Below are 24,147 nucleotides of genomic sequence, written 5' to 3'. Positions count from 1 at the left end.
TAACTTTTTTGATAGAGGGATTTTATATTTGCCATGTTGGTAAAAAATAACGGTCAAAATTCAAAGTTATTCATTTTATAGACTATATAATCCTTTATCTTTAATTTCCTCCTTCATTTGTGTAAAAGTACCTAGCCATCAGTTTTACATAAAACGTTAAATGCCGAACGCTTATTTTGCTACTTTTTCCGATTATTGAAATGGACTCTTAAAAAATGTCAATCATAATATGATTGACATTTTTATATATTAATACCGATATAATACATACCATAACATATATTAATACCATAAATAATACCGATATAATACATAGTATTATATCGGTATTTGCCAGCTTACCTATTCAGACGTGTTTGAAACACTCGCAATAAACGTGTTCATGGATAACATCATACTCCTTTCTTAATCTTTTTATTGAAATACTTATACTGGCAACAGAACCTCAAAAACACAAGCCTTCAACTATTTTTAGTAAATTTATTTTTTATTTTCATTTCTAGGCTGGATATATGACATTACCGGCACCTACCATCTGTCATTTTACTTGGCAGGCTTGTTTATAGCCCTATCCGGTCTGATGCTCGTTGTCATACCCATCACGAAACGATACAAGCGATTCGTCAGAGAGAAGACATCTTCTGAGGTTTCGATCAAGGAATCTTCGCCGAACGATAACAAAAATGGCGGCTTTGAGACGCTGGGGGCCAACAAAGAGAGCATACCTTAAGAATATTGCTTATAGGGGTGATCTCACATTCCATGACAGGCATTTTATGTCTCTTGCCAATAATTCAGATAAATCGATTTTCCAGAAGTAGACTTAAACAGTGTGTATTATTCTGGCGATATAATAAGTATTATAGCGATATTAGATATATTATTAAAAATTTAATGATCCCGTTTTGTCTGTAACGAATTTTCTCGATTGTTGATGCCGTACATTTGTAGAATTTTTGATAGCAAAGACATAATACTGATAATAGAAAATTTAAGTGAAATATTTTTATTATCAGTTACATATATGTCTGTTTTTAGAAGTTTCTAAGTAATACATAGTGAACTACCTACCTCTGTACTCTGTATATATGGAGCCTATATACAAATTTCATAATTGAATGTCGAAACCTCAGGTCGATTGTAACAAAAATTGGCTTTCAAGAAAATTTTATAATTTTACGTCTATTATAAAGATTCGAAATAACATTTTAATTTAAACTTATTTTATTTTGTGTGTATTTAAATTTAATCAATTGTTTTTATTTGGTAGTTTATCTTATAATAATCGTGTCAATAATTTTTACGTAGATGGCTGTGTATTCTTAGTTGTAATAATCAATTTTTTAGAACAATTTTTCGAATAAAGTATTTTGCAAATTTACTACTGCAATATATCGATTAATAGGCTAATTTTTGAAAGTTTGGCATTCTAGATGATTAGAACAAGAACTCCCAGTGTTGTTATTGGTACACCTTACAACTAAATGTTGATAAGCATACCTGTGATTAAAATTGGCATAATTTTCCGAAATAGCTTACGAATATTTAGATACTTTTTGAGATTTCGGCGACATTTTTACAAAATTATCCATTGAGATAAAGTCTTAAGGCCTTGTCTTAGATTTAGATGCCGTAGATTAATAGTGTCCTAATTCTAATGCCGATGAAATGTCAGTATTTCAGATTCCAATGATTCCTTAATATTTTCCGTAATACTCAATTCGCAAGTCTGTCAATCTAGTTCTTTTTTGTCTTGTTTTTACAATTACTTATTATAAGTATGATTGAATTATGTAAATACCCGTTCTGTATTAGAGTTCCGAAATAAACAATGCAGTCATTTGGTTAGTCTTATTACCTATATACAAATTTTTGTTTTTTATTTATTACAACATAACAATTTATTAAAACAAAAGCACCTAATTCTTCATTCAACTGACTAAGAGTGTCACCTTCCACATAATTTTCTTTCTTTGGTATAAGGAATAACTCCAATCAGAATACCGGACAAAAATATCCAAACGGCAGCTTGATAGAATGATTGACTGTAGGACTGCGTCAAATCAAATAAGTATCCTAAAAATAAAATAATGCATTATATGAGGATATAGCAAAACAAGTTTAAACTAAATGGAATTATCATAGAAATGTCCATTTGTAACTGCTATTTTTTGTAAAAAAAATTATGATAACTACTTAACATATAGGTATACAATTGAGGTTGGAATCTTTGGTGTTACAACAGCCAAAAAATAAATATTAATTTATAACAATCCACCATACACTTTGCTTTGAATTTGGGATGGCCGTTTTACTAACCATCATCAGCCGATGATTAAAACTACTTTCATTGATTTTATCAGCTAATGATAATGTTAACATAGTTAGCGAAATGCGTGTCTACAGTTTAAATGAAGGTGTTTGGTGTATTGTGGCATTAGTGTTTTATTTTGCGATAAATTTTACATTGGTGAAACATCTAGACCCTTAAATGTTCGAATTAAAGAACATAACGATTATTTAAGAAAGGTAGATTTTCACAAATCTAAGATTTGCCAGCATTCATGGGACACAGGACACATAATAAATTTTAATAACGGCAAAATTATAATTAAAGAAGCGATAGCCTCTAAAAGAAAAATAAAAGAGGCTTTTTTAATACAATCTAATAAAAATAAATGTATTACTCATGCATCTGTAGATGTTAGGTAATGCATGGCAATCGTTTCTTTGATTTTAAAGAACATAACATAAATAAAAAAACATAACGCACGTAAAAATTAAAAATAATTATACAGAAAGTTTGGGGCTTCTTGGTTTTACCTTATTAAGTAATTGTTATCAGGTAGTACCTAATTGTTAATTTTGAAGTTTGAACTTTCAAAGCAACACTGAGCGAACTACGCTCCTATTCTATCAAGTACCTGCACAAGATGGTACAGGGATAAAAGGAATAAAAGAGTGGGCGCTGACGAAGAAGCGACAAACACAATAGGCTTTACAGGCCACAGTGTTTCCGGCATAGGACGGTCCCCTACAAGTCTAGAGTAGAACGCCAAAATTTACGGCACACGGAAATAATATAGTAGGGATATTATGATATTGGCATTATGTTTTAATGTATCTAATAATTTCATAATTATTTTACAATTCAAAATAAAACACTAAATCACCACAATACACCAAAACACTTTTACTTTTACACTGGACGCGCGTTTTGCTAACCATGTAAACTAAAGTTTATAATCATCTGCTGATGATGCTAACATGGTTAGCGAAACGCGCGTCCAGTGTAAAAGTAAAAGTGTTTTGGTGTATTGTGGTGATTTAGTGTTTTATTTTGCTGTGTAACACCAAAGGTTCCAACCCTCAATTGTAATATTTTACAATCATTGAAGTTTTATAAACATACCAGCTAAGGGTGGACCTGTCAATTTTCCAATTCCTTGACACAATAGACTGAGACCATATGCCATACTGAACTTTTCTAGAGGTACCAGCTGAGCTACGATAGCTGGAGTTAAAGAGTGTTGGCTCGCATAGAAAAGTCCAAATGCTCCACTCGATATTATGAGAATTATGAAGTTGTATGAGAAAAGCATCATTACGGCGCAAGATATGCCAGACAGGAACAGGCAGGCCGCATATAATGTGGCTACTTTCATTTTTGTGCCTAGGAAGCCTATGATTACCTGTAACAAAAAGTTAAATAATAATTATTAAGTTTAAAATACGTTTCTATTTAGTTTTTATCCTTTGGACGAAACAAAAATTAAATGCATTCTACAGTTATCATTCTGGATGGTTTCTGAATGATTTTTTTACTAAGTTTGAGTGAAAAAAATGGTGTGTTTAGGTCTTAATAAAAGTAGTTCTTACCATGCCAAGTACGTTTGTAATTCCTATAACGGAAATGGTTAATGATACTTGGGTATCACTGTATCCGAGAACTGCCATGTGGTCTGCAAGATAAACAAATGGGACCGCAAACCAAATGCACATTATTATTGTTGCAATACTAACGAGAAAGAAGTGAAGTTGCAGGAACATCGAGAAATCGATTATGTCTCCAAAGACATCAATGCAGTTGTGGTACCATTTCTGAAAAAAATGTTTTCTAAATTAACTTATGGTCTGATAAACATTTGTTATTTATGTATTTCGCGTGGCATTCACGACAAAATATAGTTTATTCATCGACTCAGAGAAGATTTAGACAGATAGCATTCAAGAAATGACAGAAAATTCAATTAGCCTGTGAATTAAATTGACAGATACCACTGTCACTGTGAGGGATCATCCTTGGACAGACTATATACATGAAAATACCAAATTTAAGTACTTATTAAACAGTATCAAAAAATAACTTTTATAAATACCGGGTGCGTCTTAAAAGTGGCTCACCCTATAACTTTTTTATTATTTCAGATAAAAAAACGAGATTAGGTATATTAGTATATGACATAAATTGGGATTGTTGACGTATTCAATTGTTTTTGGTCACTTCATGTTTCACCGCAAATGACTACTACTTTTGATTTTTGAATGGCACCACTGGTATATTTTTAGTTTATTCAATAGAAAAAGATATTCTGAATAGAATAACGTATCATATGTCAACTTTTGACATTCTCGCTTAATAAAAAATCGTATTTTAAATTTCAATCTAGAGTGCCATGGCTACGTTAAAAACGCTAATTCTTAATCAAGGAGCCTTGGAAAAATAGATTTGATAGTCTAATATTTTTAGTGTCTAAAAAATTTCTAAAATTGTATTTTTAATCATATCTTAATTTTTTCAAATGCAACGAGGGTGGCTTATTAGCCTATTTGGAAAAAGCATTTTTTACGAATAATTTGATACCAGACACTTGGTATTTCAAGTGAAATTTTCGTTACGAACCGCAAGTTATAATTTCCACTAAATCATATGCGAAAATGTCAAAACTTTACATATGATATGTCATTCTATTCAGAGTGTTACTTTCTATCGTATAAAGTAAAAAAAAAATACCGAGGGTGCCATTTAAAAATCAAAAGTTGTAATGAGGAAGTGACCGAAAACAATTGAATACCGTCGATCAATCCCCAATTTATGTCATAATATACTACGTCTAGAGTAGAACGTACCAAACCACGTGTTTTCATCTGAAAAAATTAAAAAGTTATAGGGGTAAGCCACTTTTCAGACGCACCCGGTAGATTCCTCTATACAGGGTGATTTTTATCCTATACGCATAAACTTGGGAAATTATTGCTGATGACAAATAATGACTAATAATGAAAAAAATGTTAGTAAAATATTTAGATTCTGAAGTAATTTGAGTTTTGTTTCACAAAAATTTATCAACTTTATCGGTAAATGCACATTCAATTTAATGGAATTTACGTTTTTTGTTTTTATTTCAAATAGTTTGTGCTACTCCGTAAATAAAAATATTTAGTGCACATTCAATTTAATGGAATTTACGTTTTTTGTTTTTATTTCAAACTAGTTAAAGCCTGGCGCATCCGCCACGACATCAGGAAAAAAATAATTTTATTTTTTAATTAAATGAAAAACAAAAAATCCGGCGGCGACAGTTTTTAGAAGAGCCAATTAGCTATCTTTTAGTAAAAAAAGCAACTTTCTAGAGCAAGTCTTTACTTCAGTAGAGACGACACAGATAAACATTAGCATTTTATATATGCAGATAGTTTGTTATCTCTGTAAATAAAAATATTTAGTGCACATTCAATTTAATGGAATTTACGTTTTTTGTTTTTATTTCAAACTAGTTAAAGCCTAGCGCATCCGCCACGACATCAGGAAAAAAAAATTATTTTTTAATTAAATGAAAAACAAAAAATCCGGCGACGACAGTTTTTAGAAGAGCCAATTAGCTATCTTTTAGTAAAAAAAGCAACTTTCTAGAGCAAGTCTTTACTTCAGTAGAGACGACACAGATAAACATTAGCATTTTATATATGCAGATAGTTTGTTATCTCTGTAAATAAAAATATTTTACTAATTTTTTTTTCATTATTAGTCATTATTTGTCATCAGCAATAATTTCCCAACTTTATGCGTATAGGTTAAAAATCACCCTGTATAGCTAGTAAGAGAATCTGGCCTGATTTAGCTGGGATATCCATTATAATGGATATCTCAGCTAAATCAGGCCAGATTCTCTTACTAGCTATACAGGGTGACCTTATAAGGTCCAGTAGCCAAGTTTTAGACTATTTGGCTGTAAGTAATTTTGGCAATGCTTTCGAAAAATATTTACCAAATATTACCTCAGGCTTTTCTTCTTCTTCCTTCTCTTCTAAAATGTCTAACTGTTTGTAGTGATTTTTGATTCTGACGTCGGGACAACTGGCTGTCGTTTTCTTAAACTTGTGAGCATTTAAAATGGTTTGATCTTGATTAGTAGATACTTTTCTATGCTTGATGCTGGCTACATATCCGTGGTGTTGAAAATGACCGTTTGAGCTGTGTTCGGATTTTGTGGAATCAATTCTGACTACTGTACCGTTTTGAGCACCATCATCGGCTTTTGGGGTTACTAAGAATAATAAACAGAATAGTATAACATATTTAGTTTCTTGAAAAAAGGCTGAGTTTTCGCCACTGGAAGGGCAATCATAAACAAAAAAGGTATTTTTTGAAAAAACCGACTATTTTTTTGGTTCTAATGACGGGAGGACGTCTAAGCAATTATTGGGTTTTGATTAAATAAATGTATAGTTGCGATTATACAGGGTGAGTGTTAAATAAGTGCATAAAAGAAACATATTTTCTCTTTACCGTTTTTGAAATAAATCCAAAATAAGCGAGTTATTTTACTTTTAAAATTTCCAAAAAAAATATTTATTTAATTAAATTTTGAGAATCACTGGATCTTTGTGGATTTTCTTTCTTGTAAATTTAATTTACTACCTATGTTGCCATATTTCCAAATTTTTTTCAAAAAATTACAAAATTTCAATAAACAATTTCGCGGAAAAAACCTCATAATCATGTTTCTGGGGTCGAAATATACTACCCTTAAAAATATTTGCACTTATTTATGACTCATCCTGTATAGAGATAATATTTTCAATAGTTTTAAGAAGTTTTCTTTAGTTTCGTTTCTTAAATAGTATTTTAAATAAATACCTTAAATATTGATCAACCATTTTCTACTAATAAAAAAATCCATTTTAAAAGTCGTACAATTTATTTCTGTCTAGTCGATATACCATTTAAAATCGATAAAGATAATATTTTGGTGTTAGCAAAAGCAACTGGTTTATACCAAATATGATTTTTTTTGTTTATTATGATAAGAAAAGTAAAAGATCTACTATCTGCATAAGTGGATTACCTTGTATACGTCACTAATCTGCGGAATTTTTTAGAATGGCCCTTCTTTGAAGTGGCTTTGGTCTGAATTAACAGAGTTGTTTTTAAAAAACGATTTTATTGTTACAAACGTTCTCGACAAAGTACAGAGAGTGAAAAGTCTGCTTTGAACCGTGCAGTTCGCTTTTATATGTGACATAATGTAAAATAGGCATTCAGTATTTAATTACAATGAAATAACACTTTTTTATACATATAACTACTTATTTTGTTTTATAGATAAAAATTTAAAGTCATAATATTATATCTCGTAATTCAAAATAAAAGGAACAAAAACTTTTTTGCAGAATTTATTGTACTGTTATGTCACAGCTTATTCGGTATTAGCTGGTCATCTTCGCTTGCTTTTGAGTATCAGCGTTTCACTTACTACGTCAAATATGAACCCCTTATTATATTAAATAAAGTAGGTATCACTAAAAATCAAGTCTTAAATAAGTGCAAATACTTATAGGGGTAGTATATTTCGACTCCTGAAACACGATTATGAGGTTTATTTTGAATTTTTTTTAAATTTGGGCTTTTTTGAAAAAAAATTTGGATTTTTTTTTAGTTTTTAGATAAAAATAATTATTTCTTGATTTTACTTTTCATAGTAAAATAACTCTGTTATTTTGGAATGAAACGGTAAAGAAACAATATATTTATTTTATCGAGATCTGAAAATATTTGCACTTATTTAAGACTCACCCTGTATAATAAGTATACATAAAATGTCACTCGGAAATTTTAAATATTCTAGAATTTGTAGGTTTTTGAATTTCCGACATTCAAATGAACATGATCTATTAGTATACTTATACGAATGAAATTTTAGCAAAAGCTATAACAATTGCAATTGATTTTCTAACGAATTAATCAGTTTAATTGTTTCAACAATTGTTTTACCTGTAAGTGAATATTTTACTGGTATTCTTGTGGTGACCAAAGAAGCTTCAGCTGCCAATTTATCTGGAGCTGTATCTGAAAGATTTTTGCTGGAAAGCATGTTAGGATAGTTATCCACGATAATCTTATACATGTGCTTATCATTGCTGAGATTCTTCAAGACCTCTAGAGGTACCTAAAAAAGTGTAAAAATAAACGTTTGATAAAATATTTCATTGCGATATAGATTTTAATTGACACTATCTTGTGTCTGGATCTAAATTATGTCTAAACATGTGGAAACTCAATTCTTAATCGTAAATTGGTAAAAAATACTTTTAAATTACACATCCAATAATAAAATTACCATTTAAAAATATTTTTTAGATGGATTTGTTAATTTATATTATATATTTGATATCAATTAAAGTTCTAATTACGTAATCAAGGGCGCGATTTTTAAATTCATTATTGCCAACCATGGACATATTCGGCGCCCGGCTGACTAACTGGAATTTAAATTTCGCGCTGGGGATTCAGGTGGTAGCTCTGCTGTAAAAATGCCAAGTTGCCGCATTTATGTATTTATTTCCTGACATTGCCATTCGTTTTGATATTTTAGTTTTGTATAACGACTTTTTGTTTTAAAAAAATAGTGTTGTGGTACTTTAAGCTTAAAAATGTTAGTAGCAGACCTTGCAGTCGAACATTGTTCTTTTTAGAACCACTTTTAGTGCGAAGTGATACAAGCTTAATAGCCATAAACAACTCATCGCAACTTTATTAGAATATTTTGAACGGGAAAGCGGTATTAATGGCCCTTTATGTCTCTTAAGTGCTGTTAAGAAGGAGAGTTTTGTTGATGTAAATAATAACTGGTTATATATTTATAATTAATTTATTTTTGTATCCAAAAATAATTTGATTATAAGAAAATATATAAAACTGGGCAACGCCGTGCCGGTCAAGCTTAATCACGTGACTAAAAGTTTATTTGGGATGAACTGGTATTTTTTATTTAGGTATTTCTTTGTTACTAATATTAATTATTAGAATCAAGTTTTTTATTACAACAGGAATACTTACTTCTTTATTATTTGCAATGTAAGTAGGAAGATTGACAACAGAATGAAATCGGTCTTTACTCTTGATGTCTACCGATGTTTCAATATTACCTAACAGTAATGGGGTTTCGCTAATTTTGTCAAGTTTGGGCTTGTTTTCTTTAAGAGCTTTCTTTTCTTTCTTCTCTTTCTTCTCTTTCTTTTCTTCAGCTAATCTATACAGTTATAATGACGTAAAAGAATAGGTATAGTGTATCTTATTAAGGGATGTTTTTTTTTAGATTATTTAATTTTGAATTAAATAATTAGAATTTTTCTTGTTTAATGATGTAACAATTTTACGTAAACATTAAACATATACCGGGTGCGTCTCAAAAGTGGCTCACCCCTATAACTTTTTTTATTTTTTCAGATAAAAAACGAGATTTGGTATGTTAGTATATAACATAAATTAGGATTAATTGACGTATTTAATTGTTTTAGGTCACTTCCTATTTCACCGGAAATGACTACAACTTTTGATTTATAAATGGCACCCTCGGTATTTTTTTAATTTATTCGGTAGAAAATGGCATTGTGAATAGAATGACATATCATATGTCAATTTTTTACATTCTCGCTTGATAAAAAATCGTATTTTAAAATTCAATGTAGAGTGCCATGGCTATATTATAAACACTAATTCTTAATCAGGGAGCCTTGAAAAAATAGATTTGATCGTCTAATGTTTTTAGTGTCTTGTCCTGCTCAGTTAGAAAATGCTCAAATTGTATTTTTAATCATATGTCAATTTTTTCAAATGGAATGAGGGTGGCTCATTAGCATATCTGGAAAAAGCATATTTTTACGAATAATTTGATACCACACACTTGGTATTTCGAGTCAAATTTTTGTTACAAGCCGCAAGTTATAATTTCAAATAAACCATATGCGAAAATATTTGACGATTTATATTGAATATTGATTGATTATTGAAATATTTTTGACGTATGATATGTCACTCTATTCAGAGTGTTATTTTCTATCGAATTAAGTAAAAAAATACCGAGGGTTGCATTTAAAAATCAAACGTTGTAGTCATTTTCGGTGAAACAGGAAGTGACCAAAAACAATTGAATACGTCAAGCAATATTAATTTATGTCATGTACTAACATACCAAATCTCGTTTTCTTTAAGTTAAAAAATAAAAAAGTTATAGAGATGGGCCACTTTTGAGTCGCACCCGGTATAAGGGTCTTAACTTTTTAAAAACATTGTGTATGGGAAATTTAGAAATATGATAATAACGGAAAATATAGAAATATTTAAATTAATTCTAGTTTTGAAAATAATAGATACAAGATACGATTAAATATATCAACGATATGTTTATAATTACCTATCTTTCTCCTGTTTGATGATCCAATCCGGATCTCTCTGCAACAACCCACAAACGCACATGTTCCCAAACAATCCCGCCAATATCAGCACAGTTCCCCTCCATCCATATTGCTGAGAAAGTAGTGTTATCAGCGGTGAGTAGATCACAGTACCGAAGCCACAACCTGCAGCTGCCAAACCCAAAGCCAGCGTTCTCTTTTGGTCGAACCAAAACGCGATGGCCACTACTGCAGTGACGTAGCACAGAGCGAGACCCATTCCTCCTAAAATTCCGAATGTCAGGTACATCATTGTGATGCTTCTGGAGAAAGTGCTCAGGATGAACCCTGTGGTAGAGATGAGTGCTCCTACTATGGTCATTTTCTTGCAGCCGTATTTGTCGACTAGGACACTTCCAATGGGACCACCTGAAGATAATTTATTATTTAGGTATAATCAAATGTCAGAGAAGAATGTTTTCAACAAATTGTTTACCATAACCATTGCCTGGAAACTTATATGGTGAAATTTTGATAAAATAATTTAGTACTCACTAAAAACACGGTATGTCGCTAGGGGTAGGAAAAATAATTTTTAGAGGTTACTAGTTTATTTGGTTGCCTGTCCTCTGTGATATGCATATACAGGGTGTTTCCTAAGTAATCTAAAAAATTAAAAATCGTTAGAAAACGGCTTAAGGCGGTCTCTTAATAAGTATATTTATTTTTTTCTCGCAACCGTTTGATGAACAAGAAAAACTCAAAAGATCAATTTTGTTGAAAAAAGATGGCCAGTCAAGAAAAAAATATATTTTCTTTAAAAAAGCAGTAGTGTACCATTTATGTTAAGCAAAATACCGATTTTTTTTATTAACACCCTGTAGATCAGAAAGGAAGTACTTTAGACCCAATGGTTATATAGTAATTGTTTTAAGAACACATGAGGAATCACACCACAATTTTTAGACTAATTAGAAAACACCCTGTATATTGTCAACTTGACAATGATTGTTGATAAATCAAAAAATACCTTTTCTGTGAAAAAAGCCCGATTTTCGCAGGAAAAATTTTGATTTTTATTGAATTTGGGCCTGCATCTGCAAATACCGGTATATTTTTTAATATTCTATCTAAATAAATATCTATCTAAATTTTAAATATTATAGTCAGAAATAGTTTTATTATTTATTAACTGTAAAAATGGTATACTTATAAGTTTTATCAAATATTGTGATTTACTTTCTACCTTGTAGTCAACATTTATATTTAATAAACTGTAAAATATACATATTCTTATCTTTTATTAAAGTTACTCTGATATACTAATAGGTATATCAGTGTAACTTTAAAACTAAATCCTTTGAAATCAAATATAAACATAAAAAATATTTACAGCAGAAAAGGCGAAGGCGCTGGGTTAAACGTAGCCTCTACTAAGAACACAGAGGGGCGCTTTGAGCCAAAATTTTACTATTAAGTTTCATATCTATCTTAATAGAAGATTATTTTCTTTTATCTATGACCATAACCAACTTTCGGTGTGTCATACATTGTTGGGTTATGATAAACTTATACAGGGTGGTCCGAACTGTATTCCGGAAACTTCGGCAGCATATTTTGCAGATAAAAATAAGTAAAAAAGTTGGTATGTCCTAAAATGCTTAGTTTTGGAGATACAGGGTGTAGAAGTTACAATTTTATTTCGATTTTTTCCAAATAATTTCTGAAGTAACGTAAATATTTGGATGAAAATTGGTGTCTGGCAGTTTTTTGACACGAAAAATTTGATTTTCATGTCAATATGACTCCTACTTGTAGAGGACGCCACCTACATATTTTTAACTATTTTGAAGTGAAATAACTTTTCGTCCGTACCTGTATAAAACATTATATATTTACAACGTTTTTTACGTAAAAAATGTCTCTTAGTAAAAATCGTTACGAGTAATGGTTTTCGAGATATTTCGAATCGAAATTATCAACACCTGTCATCTTTGTCATAAATTAAGCATGTTGACTAAATAGTTATTAGGCTGAAATCATAGATTTGAAATGTTTTTGTGCTAAAAGTCCTTTATTACCATTTTTTCTCAGAAAAATTTAAGATTAATTAAAAAAAAAAAAAAAGTTCCCAAATTTATCATTTCAGTCAAATATCTGTCTACTCAATATGCCTATTGTTTGTTAATAATGACATGTATTGACTATTTCCATTCTAAATATCTTGAGAACGGTTGTTCGTAGCGACTTTTACCAAGGGACATTTTTTACGTAAAAAATCACAGAAATGTATATTTTTTTACTCAGTAGTTTTATACAGGGACGGACGAAAGTTATTACTCTCCAAAACAGTTAAAACACATGAAGATGGCGCCCTGTACAAATAGGAGTCATATTGACATCAAAATCAAATTTCTCATGTCAAAAAACTCCAAGACACCAATTTTCATCCAAATGTTGAGGTTACTTCAGAAATTATTTGGAAATAATCGAAAGAAAAATGAAACTTCTATACCCTGTATCTCCAAAACTAAGCATTTTAAGGCATACATTTATACGAACTTATTTACTTATTTTTATCTGCAGAATATGCTGCCGAAGTTTCCGGAATACAGTTCGGACCACCCTGTATACTATTCCTGATATATTGATTTGAAAAATAACTTTGCCCATTTCAGACCATAGATACACTTGAGCGAAATTAGAAGTTATCATTTGAGCCGTCACTGCACAATTTCATTCACTCCATTTCATAAAAAAATCTTACATTTAAGTGTAACCTAACCAAACCACTTTATACATATATTCATAACTTTCTATATTTATTCATTATTCTAATATTTTTCGAAACATTATCATTTCTATAAATAAATAAATGCCTTTATTGTCAAAAAATGTTACAATTTGTAGACAAAGGTTAAGTAAACAAACAAAGTAAACAAACAAACAAACAAAAGAGAATACAAATCATTATACAAAATAGATTGTCAGTCTTAAGGTACATTCAGGCTGAGAGCGTCGAGCGTCGCGTCGCGTCGCGTTTGCTTCGCGTCCGCGTGTCGAAATGGAATCAATTCACTTAACTTAAATTAGACCGTTGAGGCAGACAGCGTCGCGTTTGGCGTTGCGCTAGCGTCCGCTGGGGGCTCCGCTCCGCTCCTTTATTGGGGCGGACGCGACGCAAACGCGACGCGACACTCGACGCTCTCAGCCTGAATGTACCTTTATTGTTTAAAATAAACATTTAAAAATGTTTACAATGTCAAAGAATAAAAAAAAATAAAAATAAGATTCAAAAATATTTAGTAAGTTTATAGTAAATATCAATGACCTCTAAATAAATTCTTTCGATGTCGATAATTTCGATGTCATTGGTAAATATAGTAATAGCAAACATTAGACCAGTGTTTACAAGATCAAATTCGATTATCAAAATATAAGTCATTTACGGCATAGAAAGCCTTGTCTAGTAAATAAGATTTCAATGCTTTGCGAAATGAAGAAAATGATGTTATGGATTTGATTTCAAATGACAGGTGATCGAGTTGTATAATATTGAACTTTTAACTAACTTTGAGCGTGGGGTAGGTAGATAAAGATCTTGCTCCGTGTTCCTAAGTTGTGAGATAGCCTTTCTTGAGAAGCTGATACATGCTTACGTAATAGGCAAACAGATTCAAATATAAATAAGGAAGGAAGAGTTAATATTTTTAATTTTTTAAAAAAGGCCTGGCAATGAGTCCTGTTGTTTAGTCCCAGTGAATATCGAACAGTAGTTTTCACTCAAATTTAATATTTTTAAAAACTAGAATTAATCCAATTGTTCAGTGAACGGCTCATTTAGTCAATCGTTAATAACCATTGTCTTTTCTTTTAATTATTGTATACCGATATTGTAAATATTGAATTGTGAAGTTTTAAGTTTGTTATTATTGATTAGGCAGTGGTTTTGAAATAATCATCTCATTCAATATGTATATGATGAACTATTTGAATGTCACTTTCTTAAGCGGCCTATACACCTTGATGTATGCTGTGATGCATGCATCGACTCTTATGTTTCATGATGCAAGTAGCAGTTTGTGTAGTAATGAATCACGTATTTGGCATCAGTTGCAAATTGCAGCGATGCCGAGTCTGGAATCCTATTTTGGTTCGCGAGCCACGATGCCGAGTCGGTGATGCTCATGCAAGTTTCAGCGTGTATAGAATTGCGTCGATGCGATAACGATATTATTATTTTTTTCCGCTATTTTAGATGTTTGTTGTTTATTTGTGTGTGTGTAAATTCGATGATGGAAGGTGATCGACAATTTTGGGAAGAGCATAGATAAATGAAACAAGTTTAGATTGGAAAGTGCTCATAAGGACAATGTAAACACTATTTGGCGCTATTCTTGCAACGGTCGCGACCCAAAATTTTTCCGGAATTATATCGCCAAATATTGTTTATTCAAATTTATTATTATTTTCGTTTAATTTTATAAATAAAATACAGTGTGTTGCATACAAGAAACTTTATTTTATATAAGGACGCATGTATGAAATACTATGAAACATTGGAAACCGACGTTATGCCACGATCCACGATGGTTTTTGCAGTTCACAGTTCTCAGCACAGCTTTTTAAGTTTTTAATGCCACTTTTTCACAATTATCACCGGTTGGAGTAAATAAAACTTGAATTAAACTCACAAGATAGCAATAATTACTTTGAAAATGGACGCTATAAACACTTTTCGGAATTAATTTAATGATAGCGGTTTAGATTTTGAAAGATTATTATGATTTTTGAAGATTCTGACTTTGACAAGAGAAAATTATTTCTGTTTTTGTTTGCCGTTGTTCTTAGCGACCGCTATAGCAGCGCCAGATCGCGTATAACGGTCGCGACCCAAAATAATTTCGCGACCTAAAATTTTTACGGGCTTTCCAATCTAAACTTGTTGCATTTATCTATGGGGAAGAGTTCATAAACATTTATCATCTGCATACGTGTCTTTGGAATACAAAGGCTAAAGAGTATTCAGATAGAAATATAAGAAACCAAGCATATGAATATCTTGTAATGAAATGCAAGGAAAAATTCCCAAATGCAAATAAGGATTTTGTAGCCAAAAAAATTCATACTATGCGACGCAGTTTTCGACGAGAACCGTAGTGATAACTTCACTACAGTTTCTGTGTTGCATGAAATATCGAGTCGATTCAGGCACCTATGCAACTGATGCAAATTTCATGAAACTTTGAGTCGATGCATGCATCGCAGCGTACATCAAGGTGTATAGGCCGCTTTACACCTTACATTTTAGTATGGACAGACTCTAATAGCGGTTTTACTATTCTTGTTTGATCAGATTAATATCTTGTACAATTTATTTTAATATTTTGGTGTCAAAAATGTCATAATCTTTAAAAATGTATTTGAAATTTTAGAACATTTGCTACTTTTTTTCAAATATTTGATCAAACCTGTCCACAGACATTTCGTCTGAATCAATTCATTGATTTTAAATCTTGAAGAGTGAGGTAAAGCTTGTGTATTTTTTGTTTATTTTTTTTCCAGTCTCTACTCAAGACAGATTAATATATTATAATCTTGTTTTATAAATAAATAATTTCAAATCAATCAAAAGTAGGTACTTGACGAACGTCACATCTTTGACAAATTTTCTATGCCGCTTGACATGTTTTTTTTAATATATTTATCAAATAATCTGTCTGGTGTAAAACCGCCATAAGCTCACTTTTAGCGCATTTGATTAAGGATTTGCATATGTTACTATACAGTGTGCATCTTAAATAAGTGCAAATATTCTCAGGTTCTCAAATAATCTCTGGTAGATCTCGATAAAAGAAACAGATTTTCTCTTTACCGTTTTTCAAATAAGTTCAAAATGAGTTAGTTATTTTATTTTGAAATTAAAAAAAAATTGGCTTAAATTTTGTACCACTGTATTTTTCCTGGGTTTTCTTTCTTCTAAATTTATTCTACTACCTATGTTGCCACATTATCAAGAAATTATGTTTTTTCACTGAAAACTAAAAAAAAATCTCCAATTTTTTTTAAAATTCCAAATTTTCAATTTTTTTTTATACTACCTCTAAAAATATTTGGACTTATTTAAGACTAACCCTGTATATCAATTTAACTTGTTTAGAATTTATAAAGTCATTTTTTTATTCTTGGCAACTATACATCATGGAAACTCTAATTGGAAATCCATCTGTAATTTTTAGTTAACGTCAAGAACTAATTACAATATTTTTTTATACGTTTATATGTGTCATAAATTTTATATCTCCTACATAATATTTTTTATTTGCTATAATACTAATAACAAAGACGATTTATTATTATTGTTATAGGTACACGACATTATATTGATACCTACATCAGGCGATTTGATAAGTGCATCAAGGCTTTATAAAATTTTTAAAATGGTTATTTTTTATGTTTTAACGTATGTAACTTTTTTTTAATTATTTTTTATTAACGTTTTTTCCATCACTAACTACAAGTGGTAGCTAAATGTCCCTACCACAATTATAAGTTTAACATATTTAAAAAACTAATTCAAAATTGTTTATCACACTTACCTACTAATGGTACAGCTACGTAAAGACTTCCAATCCACGCTGTAGCCGATTTAGAAGCCCCGAACTCTTTCAGAAAATCCATGTACAGCAGTCCGAAGCAACAAGTGATTCCATCCGACACTAAGTTAATGAATACCGAGGCTAACACCACTAACCAACCCCAACCACCGTCGGGAATGTTTGGTTGATTTTCGTCAACAAAAATACTAATTGTTGAGGTAAGAAAAGATTCACGTCCTTGCAATCCTGCCACGCCGTGACTAGCCCTACGTTCACCTTCCGATTTCGCCACTTGCTTGTAGTTTCCACCATGCCCACCGTGTCCACCGTGACCACCGTGACCCGATCGAGGTCCATGTCCATGGCTTACGACCATATTTAGTCTTGTTTATTGAGACGCACTATATATACTTTTATAATAATCCGAATTTTAACTTTTTTCACTCCGTAATAATTGTAACTCTTGTATCACTTCTTTGTCTTGTTTACATTTTCTTCACTCTCTGAAATATTTCGTAAAATATTTTTTAGAAAAATTAAAACAGGATGGATGTGTTCTTCATGAAGTGATTTTAATTAATGATTAAAACTATTGATAAGAAAGGAATAGAAAAGTAAATTCATCTAATTTGTTATAAATTATAAAACTAATTTAATGGCCATTATATTAAATTTCCAATTAACATAATGTGTCTAAAAATATTTTTTTTTTGAATCTACCCATGTGTTTTCTAAAAATAGTAACATAGATTTTTAAGTCGACCTAATTAAGTTTATGTTTATTGTTTTGAATGAAATATAAATAAAATAATAACTGACCTACATAAGAATAAATAATTGTAAATTAGCAGACAAATTTCAAATCCAATCAATTTTATTTGGTTAAGGTAAATATAGTTTTTTAATTTACATAAATTTGCAATAAAAGTGACGCTAATCTTTATTAGAAAAGAATAATTAACACTGTTTTTTCTATTAGAGAAATATTGTTTGCATGCTGTTAACGATTTAATGGTCAGTTGTTAAGCTGTTGATTTAGTATTATAATGACAATGACAGTTGATAATGTAGAGTACAATGCTACAGTTTATTTTGCAAGTTACTGTAAAATCTAAAAGACAAATACATAATTTGCAATTGAACTTTGATTGGCTTAAAAATGACGAATTTGAACTGTAATAATCAGAAATTAAATTAAAATTATTTGTTTTCTTTCCAAATTTTTTTTAATTAATTATTACATTCGCATTGTTTTAGAAAAAAAGCTTTTTTATTAAAAATATACCTACCAAGCAAACAAAGTATGGATATTAAGAAAAAAATTATTTTTTACTAGTTATCTTAAATTTATTTGATATTTTTTCTGACTGCTATACTGCTCATATTTACCATTTACATACACATTTGACAGCTTCTCAAAAAATAAACTTAGCAACAAAATTTTAAATACGTATATTCATAATTATTTCTAAGTATTGAAAGGCCTATTTGTGCAATTTTTTTTGCAAAAAATCTTTTTGTGTAATGTTTATTATTTATAGAAATGCTAAATATATTATTTTGTTGAATTTTGTTTTCGATTTCTTAAAACAAACTCAACTCTCAATAAGTTGTGGTTAAATTCAATGAAAAATTCTTAAGCAAATACTAAAAGACTCTTAATTGGCATTAAGCTGACAGTGACAATACATACAAGGGAGCGAAAATGTAGGTACATTCTTTTTATTCTATTATTATCATGGTATTATCTGGTTGATATAAAAGAGTAGTTAAAATAGGGTTGCCAACCGTCCTGTATTCCCGAGGAATTCCAGAGGACAGTCCTATTTTTACACACAAAACTCAAAATTAAAAAAAATAATCGTGTATTGCCAGAAAGCACAATAAAATGTTATTTGACGACAAATATTTGTGGAAGCCTGCTTGTTTAGCTATTTATGAGTACTTATTGTCAATTTATGTTTTGAAATAAAAAGTTTTATAGAAAATCATTTGTTTTATTTTAACAGATTTTGAGTATGAATAATTTTAAGAAAGTAAGAAAGACCATCAATCGCATAACGTTTACATAAGTTTCGGGTAAATCTTGACATCATTTGAACGAGGTTTCAAAAAATGTTTAGCCTGCTGGGCTTTCCTACCTTTTCGTCCTCTATTTTCTATTTAGAAAGTTGGCAACCCTAAGTTTAAATGCCCTGGATCTTGACATAGAATCAATCACAATCTATAATTATATTTTTTTAAATTCCTGATGGTTGTATGTATATCCCGTTACAATAAATATTTGCTAGTCTACAATAAGGTATTTTGATAAGATACAGAGCGATGGTAAGATATTTTATTTTTCTTAACCCCCCTCCCACTCATTCAAAATTCTAAAAAAATTCTAAGATATTTTAGTAAGATCCATATTTACTATATCAATATCCAAAGAAACACCTTGTATAAAAATATTACGGATTGAACGAAAATAATTAGTTGTACCTAACTTGCAAGTTTTAAGTGCTAACGTGTACATCAAACTTATCATAAAAGTTTATTGATTTACTAAGTTTCTAGGATAGGTTTAAGTTACTTAATACCGTATGATCGAAAAAAACGGCGTCCAGTTGGCTGGGAAATGACGAAGTAAAGTAAAGTAAAGATTTCAGTTAACGTCTCCTTTTTGCTGCCAGGGCTAATCTGGACGGGGCCTACTTTGTTTACGCGGAACCCGAACCGCGGTCCTCGTCTATTTCATGGTCAATGGCCTACCGACTTGGCAAGTGTCTAAATCGACTCTTACTCACGAGATATCCGATCTCATCCGGCCTCGAACCGGCGTGAATGAGCAGTGTGTGTCAATAGATTTTACACTTTTGCCTTTTTTTGGACAACAGCACGATACAGTTTCAAACCGGCCACCCGTCCATCCACTAGTATCACCATACGTCGCTTAACTTCGGTGTTCTAATGGGAACTGGTGTTTCGACGTAGCTGGGCCGCTGCCGGGAAATGACGATGGATGACATTTCCCATATAAATTTACATATAAAATGACAACTATCTGCATTTCATAGCCATTGCTAACGCCGTTTTTTTTTCGATCATACGGTACTAAGAATATATAAAACTCTATACTCTCCAAACCAAACCAAACGACAGGATACCGGATACATGGCAGTCACAGTGATTTTCTGTCATTATAACTTACAGTTAAATTATATTTTCTGTCATTTTCCGAATGTCGTATGCCGAAATATTCCCTTAGCATGTTGCATAGATTTTATATAGTAAGTCTCAGAATTATATTGGAAAATGAATGAATTTATTTGTCAGGTTTTTGATACGTTTTTTGATAAATATAATGTTTAAAATTTTTTAATTGTAAAATACTTATAATTGTCATATGAAAATAAATGTGGATTAATCCCTCTACGGTTTTTGAAGTATATTTTAGATAAAATAAATTGATTTTAATGGGATACTTTGTATGTGAACCTAACATACTTTGTATTTAAAATATTATGAATATAAAAAAACATATAGAGTGCTACCTAAACCATCTTAAAGTCTGACAGAGAGTTATAAAAATATTTTTTGTACTTACCAAATTAATTAATTAGGAGAAAAAGTTTACAACACACTCAATACTTAGGAATGCCGATAACTAATATTTATTAATTTATTTTTGATAAATTATAACATGAATTAAACTAAGTCAGTAGGTAAGTAAGTACACATCCTTTGAAAGCGACTTATCGATCTTAAATCGTATTGAAGATATTACTAAATTATTTTCTTTATCAATTTTGAAAGATAAAAATAATAATTGTGTTAGATATATTGAGATGTGTCTATTATATCATGACTAAATCTGTTAATGGTATGCCAGGCTTTTACTGATGTAGGATAGATTTTTTTCAATATTTTTAAAAGTATTACTTATAGATTACGCCTTTAGATTATGATCAAAGAGTTTATGTGTTTACACATGTATAATAACATTTATTATAGGTAAATTTATACGGGGTGATTTTTTTAAAAAATGAAATAAAGTGAAGATTGCTTTCTCCTATGTGTATTTGAGATTTTTATAGCCTTGGTGCATTTCAGTTGGTATTAAAAATTCCGATCGCAGCGCTCGACACGGCAGAAATTAGAAGTTTTAGCTCTGTATTTCACGCAGTTCCGATGTTGATCGCATTAAAATAATAATAAAATCGTGGCTTTGTTATAATAACTAAGTATTTTACTTTCTAACAGTGTAGTTATTGAAACGACAAAATACTCAGGTATGAGGTTTGTATCATGTGACGCTGTTTCTGGTAATATAAATTAAGTTAAAAAGAACCCGAACTGGGCGTCGCTTTGTTGTTGTGACAATTTCAAATGTTAATAAAATTGTCGAAAAAAATGTTAGCACGTAAAGGAGGGCATAATTACGTGGTTGTTGGGTTCAATAACATTCAATAACTCAACCTTCCCGGATATTCAACTCTCTCGAAGCAACATTTTATAGCTCCATAATCTCACACCGATTTGATCAAAAGCAAACATGGATTCAAGCAGCTCGACGAAACAAGTGAGTAAACAAAGTGCCCATTACATAATCAAAAAATTAAATAGGCATATACTATGAGAGGATCTACATAATATAAAATGGTAATGTTTATCTGTGTCGTCTCTACTGAAGTAACGACTTGCTCTAGAAAGTTGCTTTTTTACTAAAAGATAGCTAATTGGCTCTTCTAAAAACTGTCGTCGCCGGATTTTTTGTTTTTCATTTAATTAAAAAAAAATAAAAAGTATTTTTTTTCTGATGTAGTGGCGGATGCGCCAGGCTTCAACTAGTAAATTATAATTTGCTATATTAATGGTATACTTGTTTTAATCAACTAGTGGTTAATTTTTTTTATGAACATCTTGTAAAATTATAATTATGTACCTTTAAAAAAATTGACACAGAAATAGGCCCAGTTATGTCTCCGCTAGCAAAATCGGTGCTTATAGTTGAACTCAAAAAGTTATTTTAGCTGAAAGAATAAATTATAATTCAAGTTAAACCTTCTGAAGGTATCAAAATATTTACTTTTTTATTTTTATTTTAAGAATTTTTACAAATTATACTTCCTAGCACTTTTAGAACAATTAATAATAAATTTTCTTGCACTCGCTATTTAAGTTGTTTGTGATTGTATATGCTTGTTGTTTACGACATTCTCTATATTCTTACACTGGTGGTAGCACCGGTGGAGAATGCATCAACCCTATAACAATTTTTTTGGATAAAGAAGTCTAATTACTAGTTTTTAAAATGTTATTTTTATTTGTAAACAACATCTCAAAACCAAATTGTTCGATTTAAGATTTTGTCATAAGGCTGGAAAAATATGTGCTAGGCCCAGGATAGCTTTACATTAAAATAAATATTGAAACTACTCTATAAGACGCGAGACGAGATAAGACAAAATATACTTCATTTTTATACTCCCGCTATTTGTTTGAGATCTTCCTGAAGAATTTGTTTTTGTCTCAGAGATATTTCTGATTGCTATCTTTCAAAATATCATCCTATATTTAGGAATACATTTATTTATTTACAGCTCCAATATAATTCTGCTCGTTAAAGAAAAATATGAGTAAAATATTTATCTGGAGATTATATTATTACTTTCGATGGGTTATAAATTATGTTATAAAATAAAACATTTCTTTAACAAATGAGTAATAAATCTTTCGTAAAATAAAGGACAACTCAATAAGCTTACCTTCTTTAGTTATATCAGAAAACTTAACTATTATTTTTATACGTAAACAAATTCTTTTTCTGTAATCACGTTAGTCGTTAGTTGACTTGGATGTAAAATTAAAAATTCATAAAATTTGTCAAGTGCTACACTCGGAAATCGTTAACAATTTAGTGGAAATTTCTGATTGACAGCTAACTTGTGTCTATCTTGTTCTTGTGTTGAGAAAAGTAATTAGCAAGTTTGAAAAAATATTTATAAGAGTTTACAGGGTGGTCATAATTCCTTGATATAAAACTTTTAAAATCTGAAAAAAAATCTAGAACAAATCATGTCATGGATTGATTTACCTTTTTCATGGTCCATTTGGTCTAGAATAGGGGTAAGCTCATGTTGATTTTAACCATAATTTTCACACATTTCTAAATATTTACTTTTGCACAATTCACTTTTCAGTAACCTAAAAGCTCCCAGTTTAATAAATATTGAAAAAATACGTTTAATTTCAAAAACTGTTACGCCAAATTAACATATAAACTTTATTGTTATAATATTGAGTGGTAAACTAAAAGTATAATTAGGTTGAAAAAAGTTATCGTATTTACAAATTATCTCCTGCATTTTCGATCAATATTTTGATTTCAGATAAGCGGATTATAGGAAATATACCAATTAGTCATACGTGGGACAGTAATAAAACTAAGAAATAGTTATTTGTATTTATTTCGTTGCTTCTCTTAAGGTAACTTAAAATATTAATCATAAATCATTATATTAGTCAATATTAGGAAATATATCTGATAAATATTATATCGATTTAATGGGTGGATCAAAGACATCGACTTGAAAAGTGAAAAGTATAAAATTTATGATTTTAATACAGGAGTGTTAACTTTTTTATGTATAGTTGGCTTATATACTATCGAATATATAGTATGCTTTGTAGATATACACTGTATGATCGAAAAAAAACAGTCCAGTTGGCTTGGAAATGACGATTGATGAAATTCCCCATATAATTTTACATTTAAAATGACATTCTAAAGAAGAAAACATTCGACCAATGTGTACTACCAGTCATGACCTATGCATGCGAAACCTGGACACTTAAAACGGATATCATAAGGGCCCTCATTCACTGG

The 24,147-nt window shown here is 30.4% G+C and overlaps 2 protein-coding genes across 9 annotated transcripts in view; one reads left to right on the top strand and one right to left on the bottom strand.

Moving 5' to 3' along the window:
* The window catches only part of LOC115887756, a 32,712-nt gene extending 30,871 nt beyond the window's left edge, over positions 1-1,841 (top strand). For all 5 annotated transcript variants that reach the window (XM_030907244.1, XM_030907243.1, XM_030907248.1 and 2 more), the window contains one exon: positions 504-1,841. In XM_030907244.1, the coding sequence (XP_030763104.1) occupies positions 504-730 (227 nt within the window). In that variant the 3' untranslated portion in view covers positions 731-1,841. The remainder of the gene's footprint in view (positions 1-503) is intronic.
* LOC115887757 (monocarboxylate transporter 9-like) lies at positions 1,840-23,542 on the bottom strand. 4 transcript variants are annotated; one of them, XM_030907250.1, is made up of 10 exons: positions 23,525-23,542; positions 23,356-23,465; positions 17,277-17,779; positions 10,698-11,106; positions 9,341-9,533; positions 8,276-8,450; positions 6,280-6,548; positions 3,880-4,101; positions 3,413-3,692; positions 1,840-2,076 (listed from the first exon to the last, which is right to left on the bottom strand). In XM_030907250.1, the coding sequence occupies exons 3-10, from the start codon at positions 17,650-17,652 to the stop codon at positions 1,949-1,951; spliced, it is 2,052 nt and encodes a 683-aa protein (XP_030763110.1). In that variant the 5' UTR covers positions 17,653-17,779; positions 23,356-23,465; positions 23,525-23,542; the 3' UTR covers positions 1,840-1,948. The 4 variants fall into 4 exon arrangements, with proteins under 4 accessions (XP_030763110.1, XP_030763112.1, XP_030763109.1 ...); XM_030907252.1 differs by lacking the exons at positions 23,356-23,465; positions 23,525-23,542 and adding an exon at positions 23,027-23,150; XM_030907249.1 differs by lacking the exons at positions 23,356-23,465; positions 23,525-23,542 and adding an exon at positions 22,204-22,221.
* Positions 23,543-24,147: the final 605 nt, after the last annotated feature.

The sequence above is a fragment of the Sitophilus oryzae genome, unplaced genomic scaffold (genome assembly GCF_002938485.1).
Source record: "Sitophilus oryzae breed Bouriz unplaced genomic scaffold, Soryzae_2.0 scaffold_637_pilon_pilon, whole genome shotgun sequence".
Taxonomy (NCBI): domain Eukaryota; kingdom Metazoa; phylum Arthropoda; class Insecta; order Coleoptera; family Curculionidae; genus Sitophilus; species Sitophilus oryzae.
The sequence above is the reverse complement of the archived record's forward strand: the minus strand, read 5'-3'. Positions and strand labels throughout refer to the sequence as shown.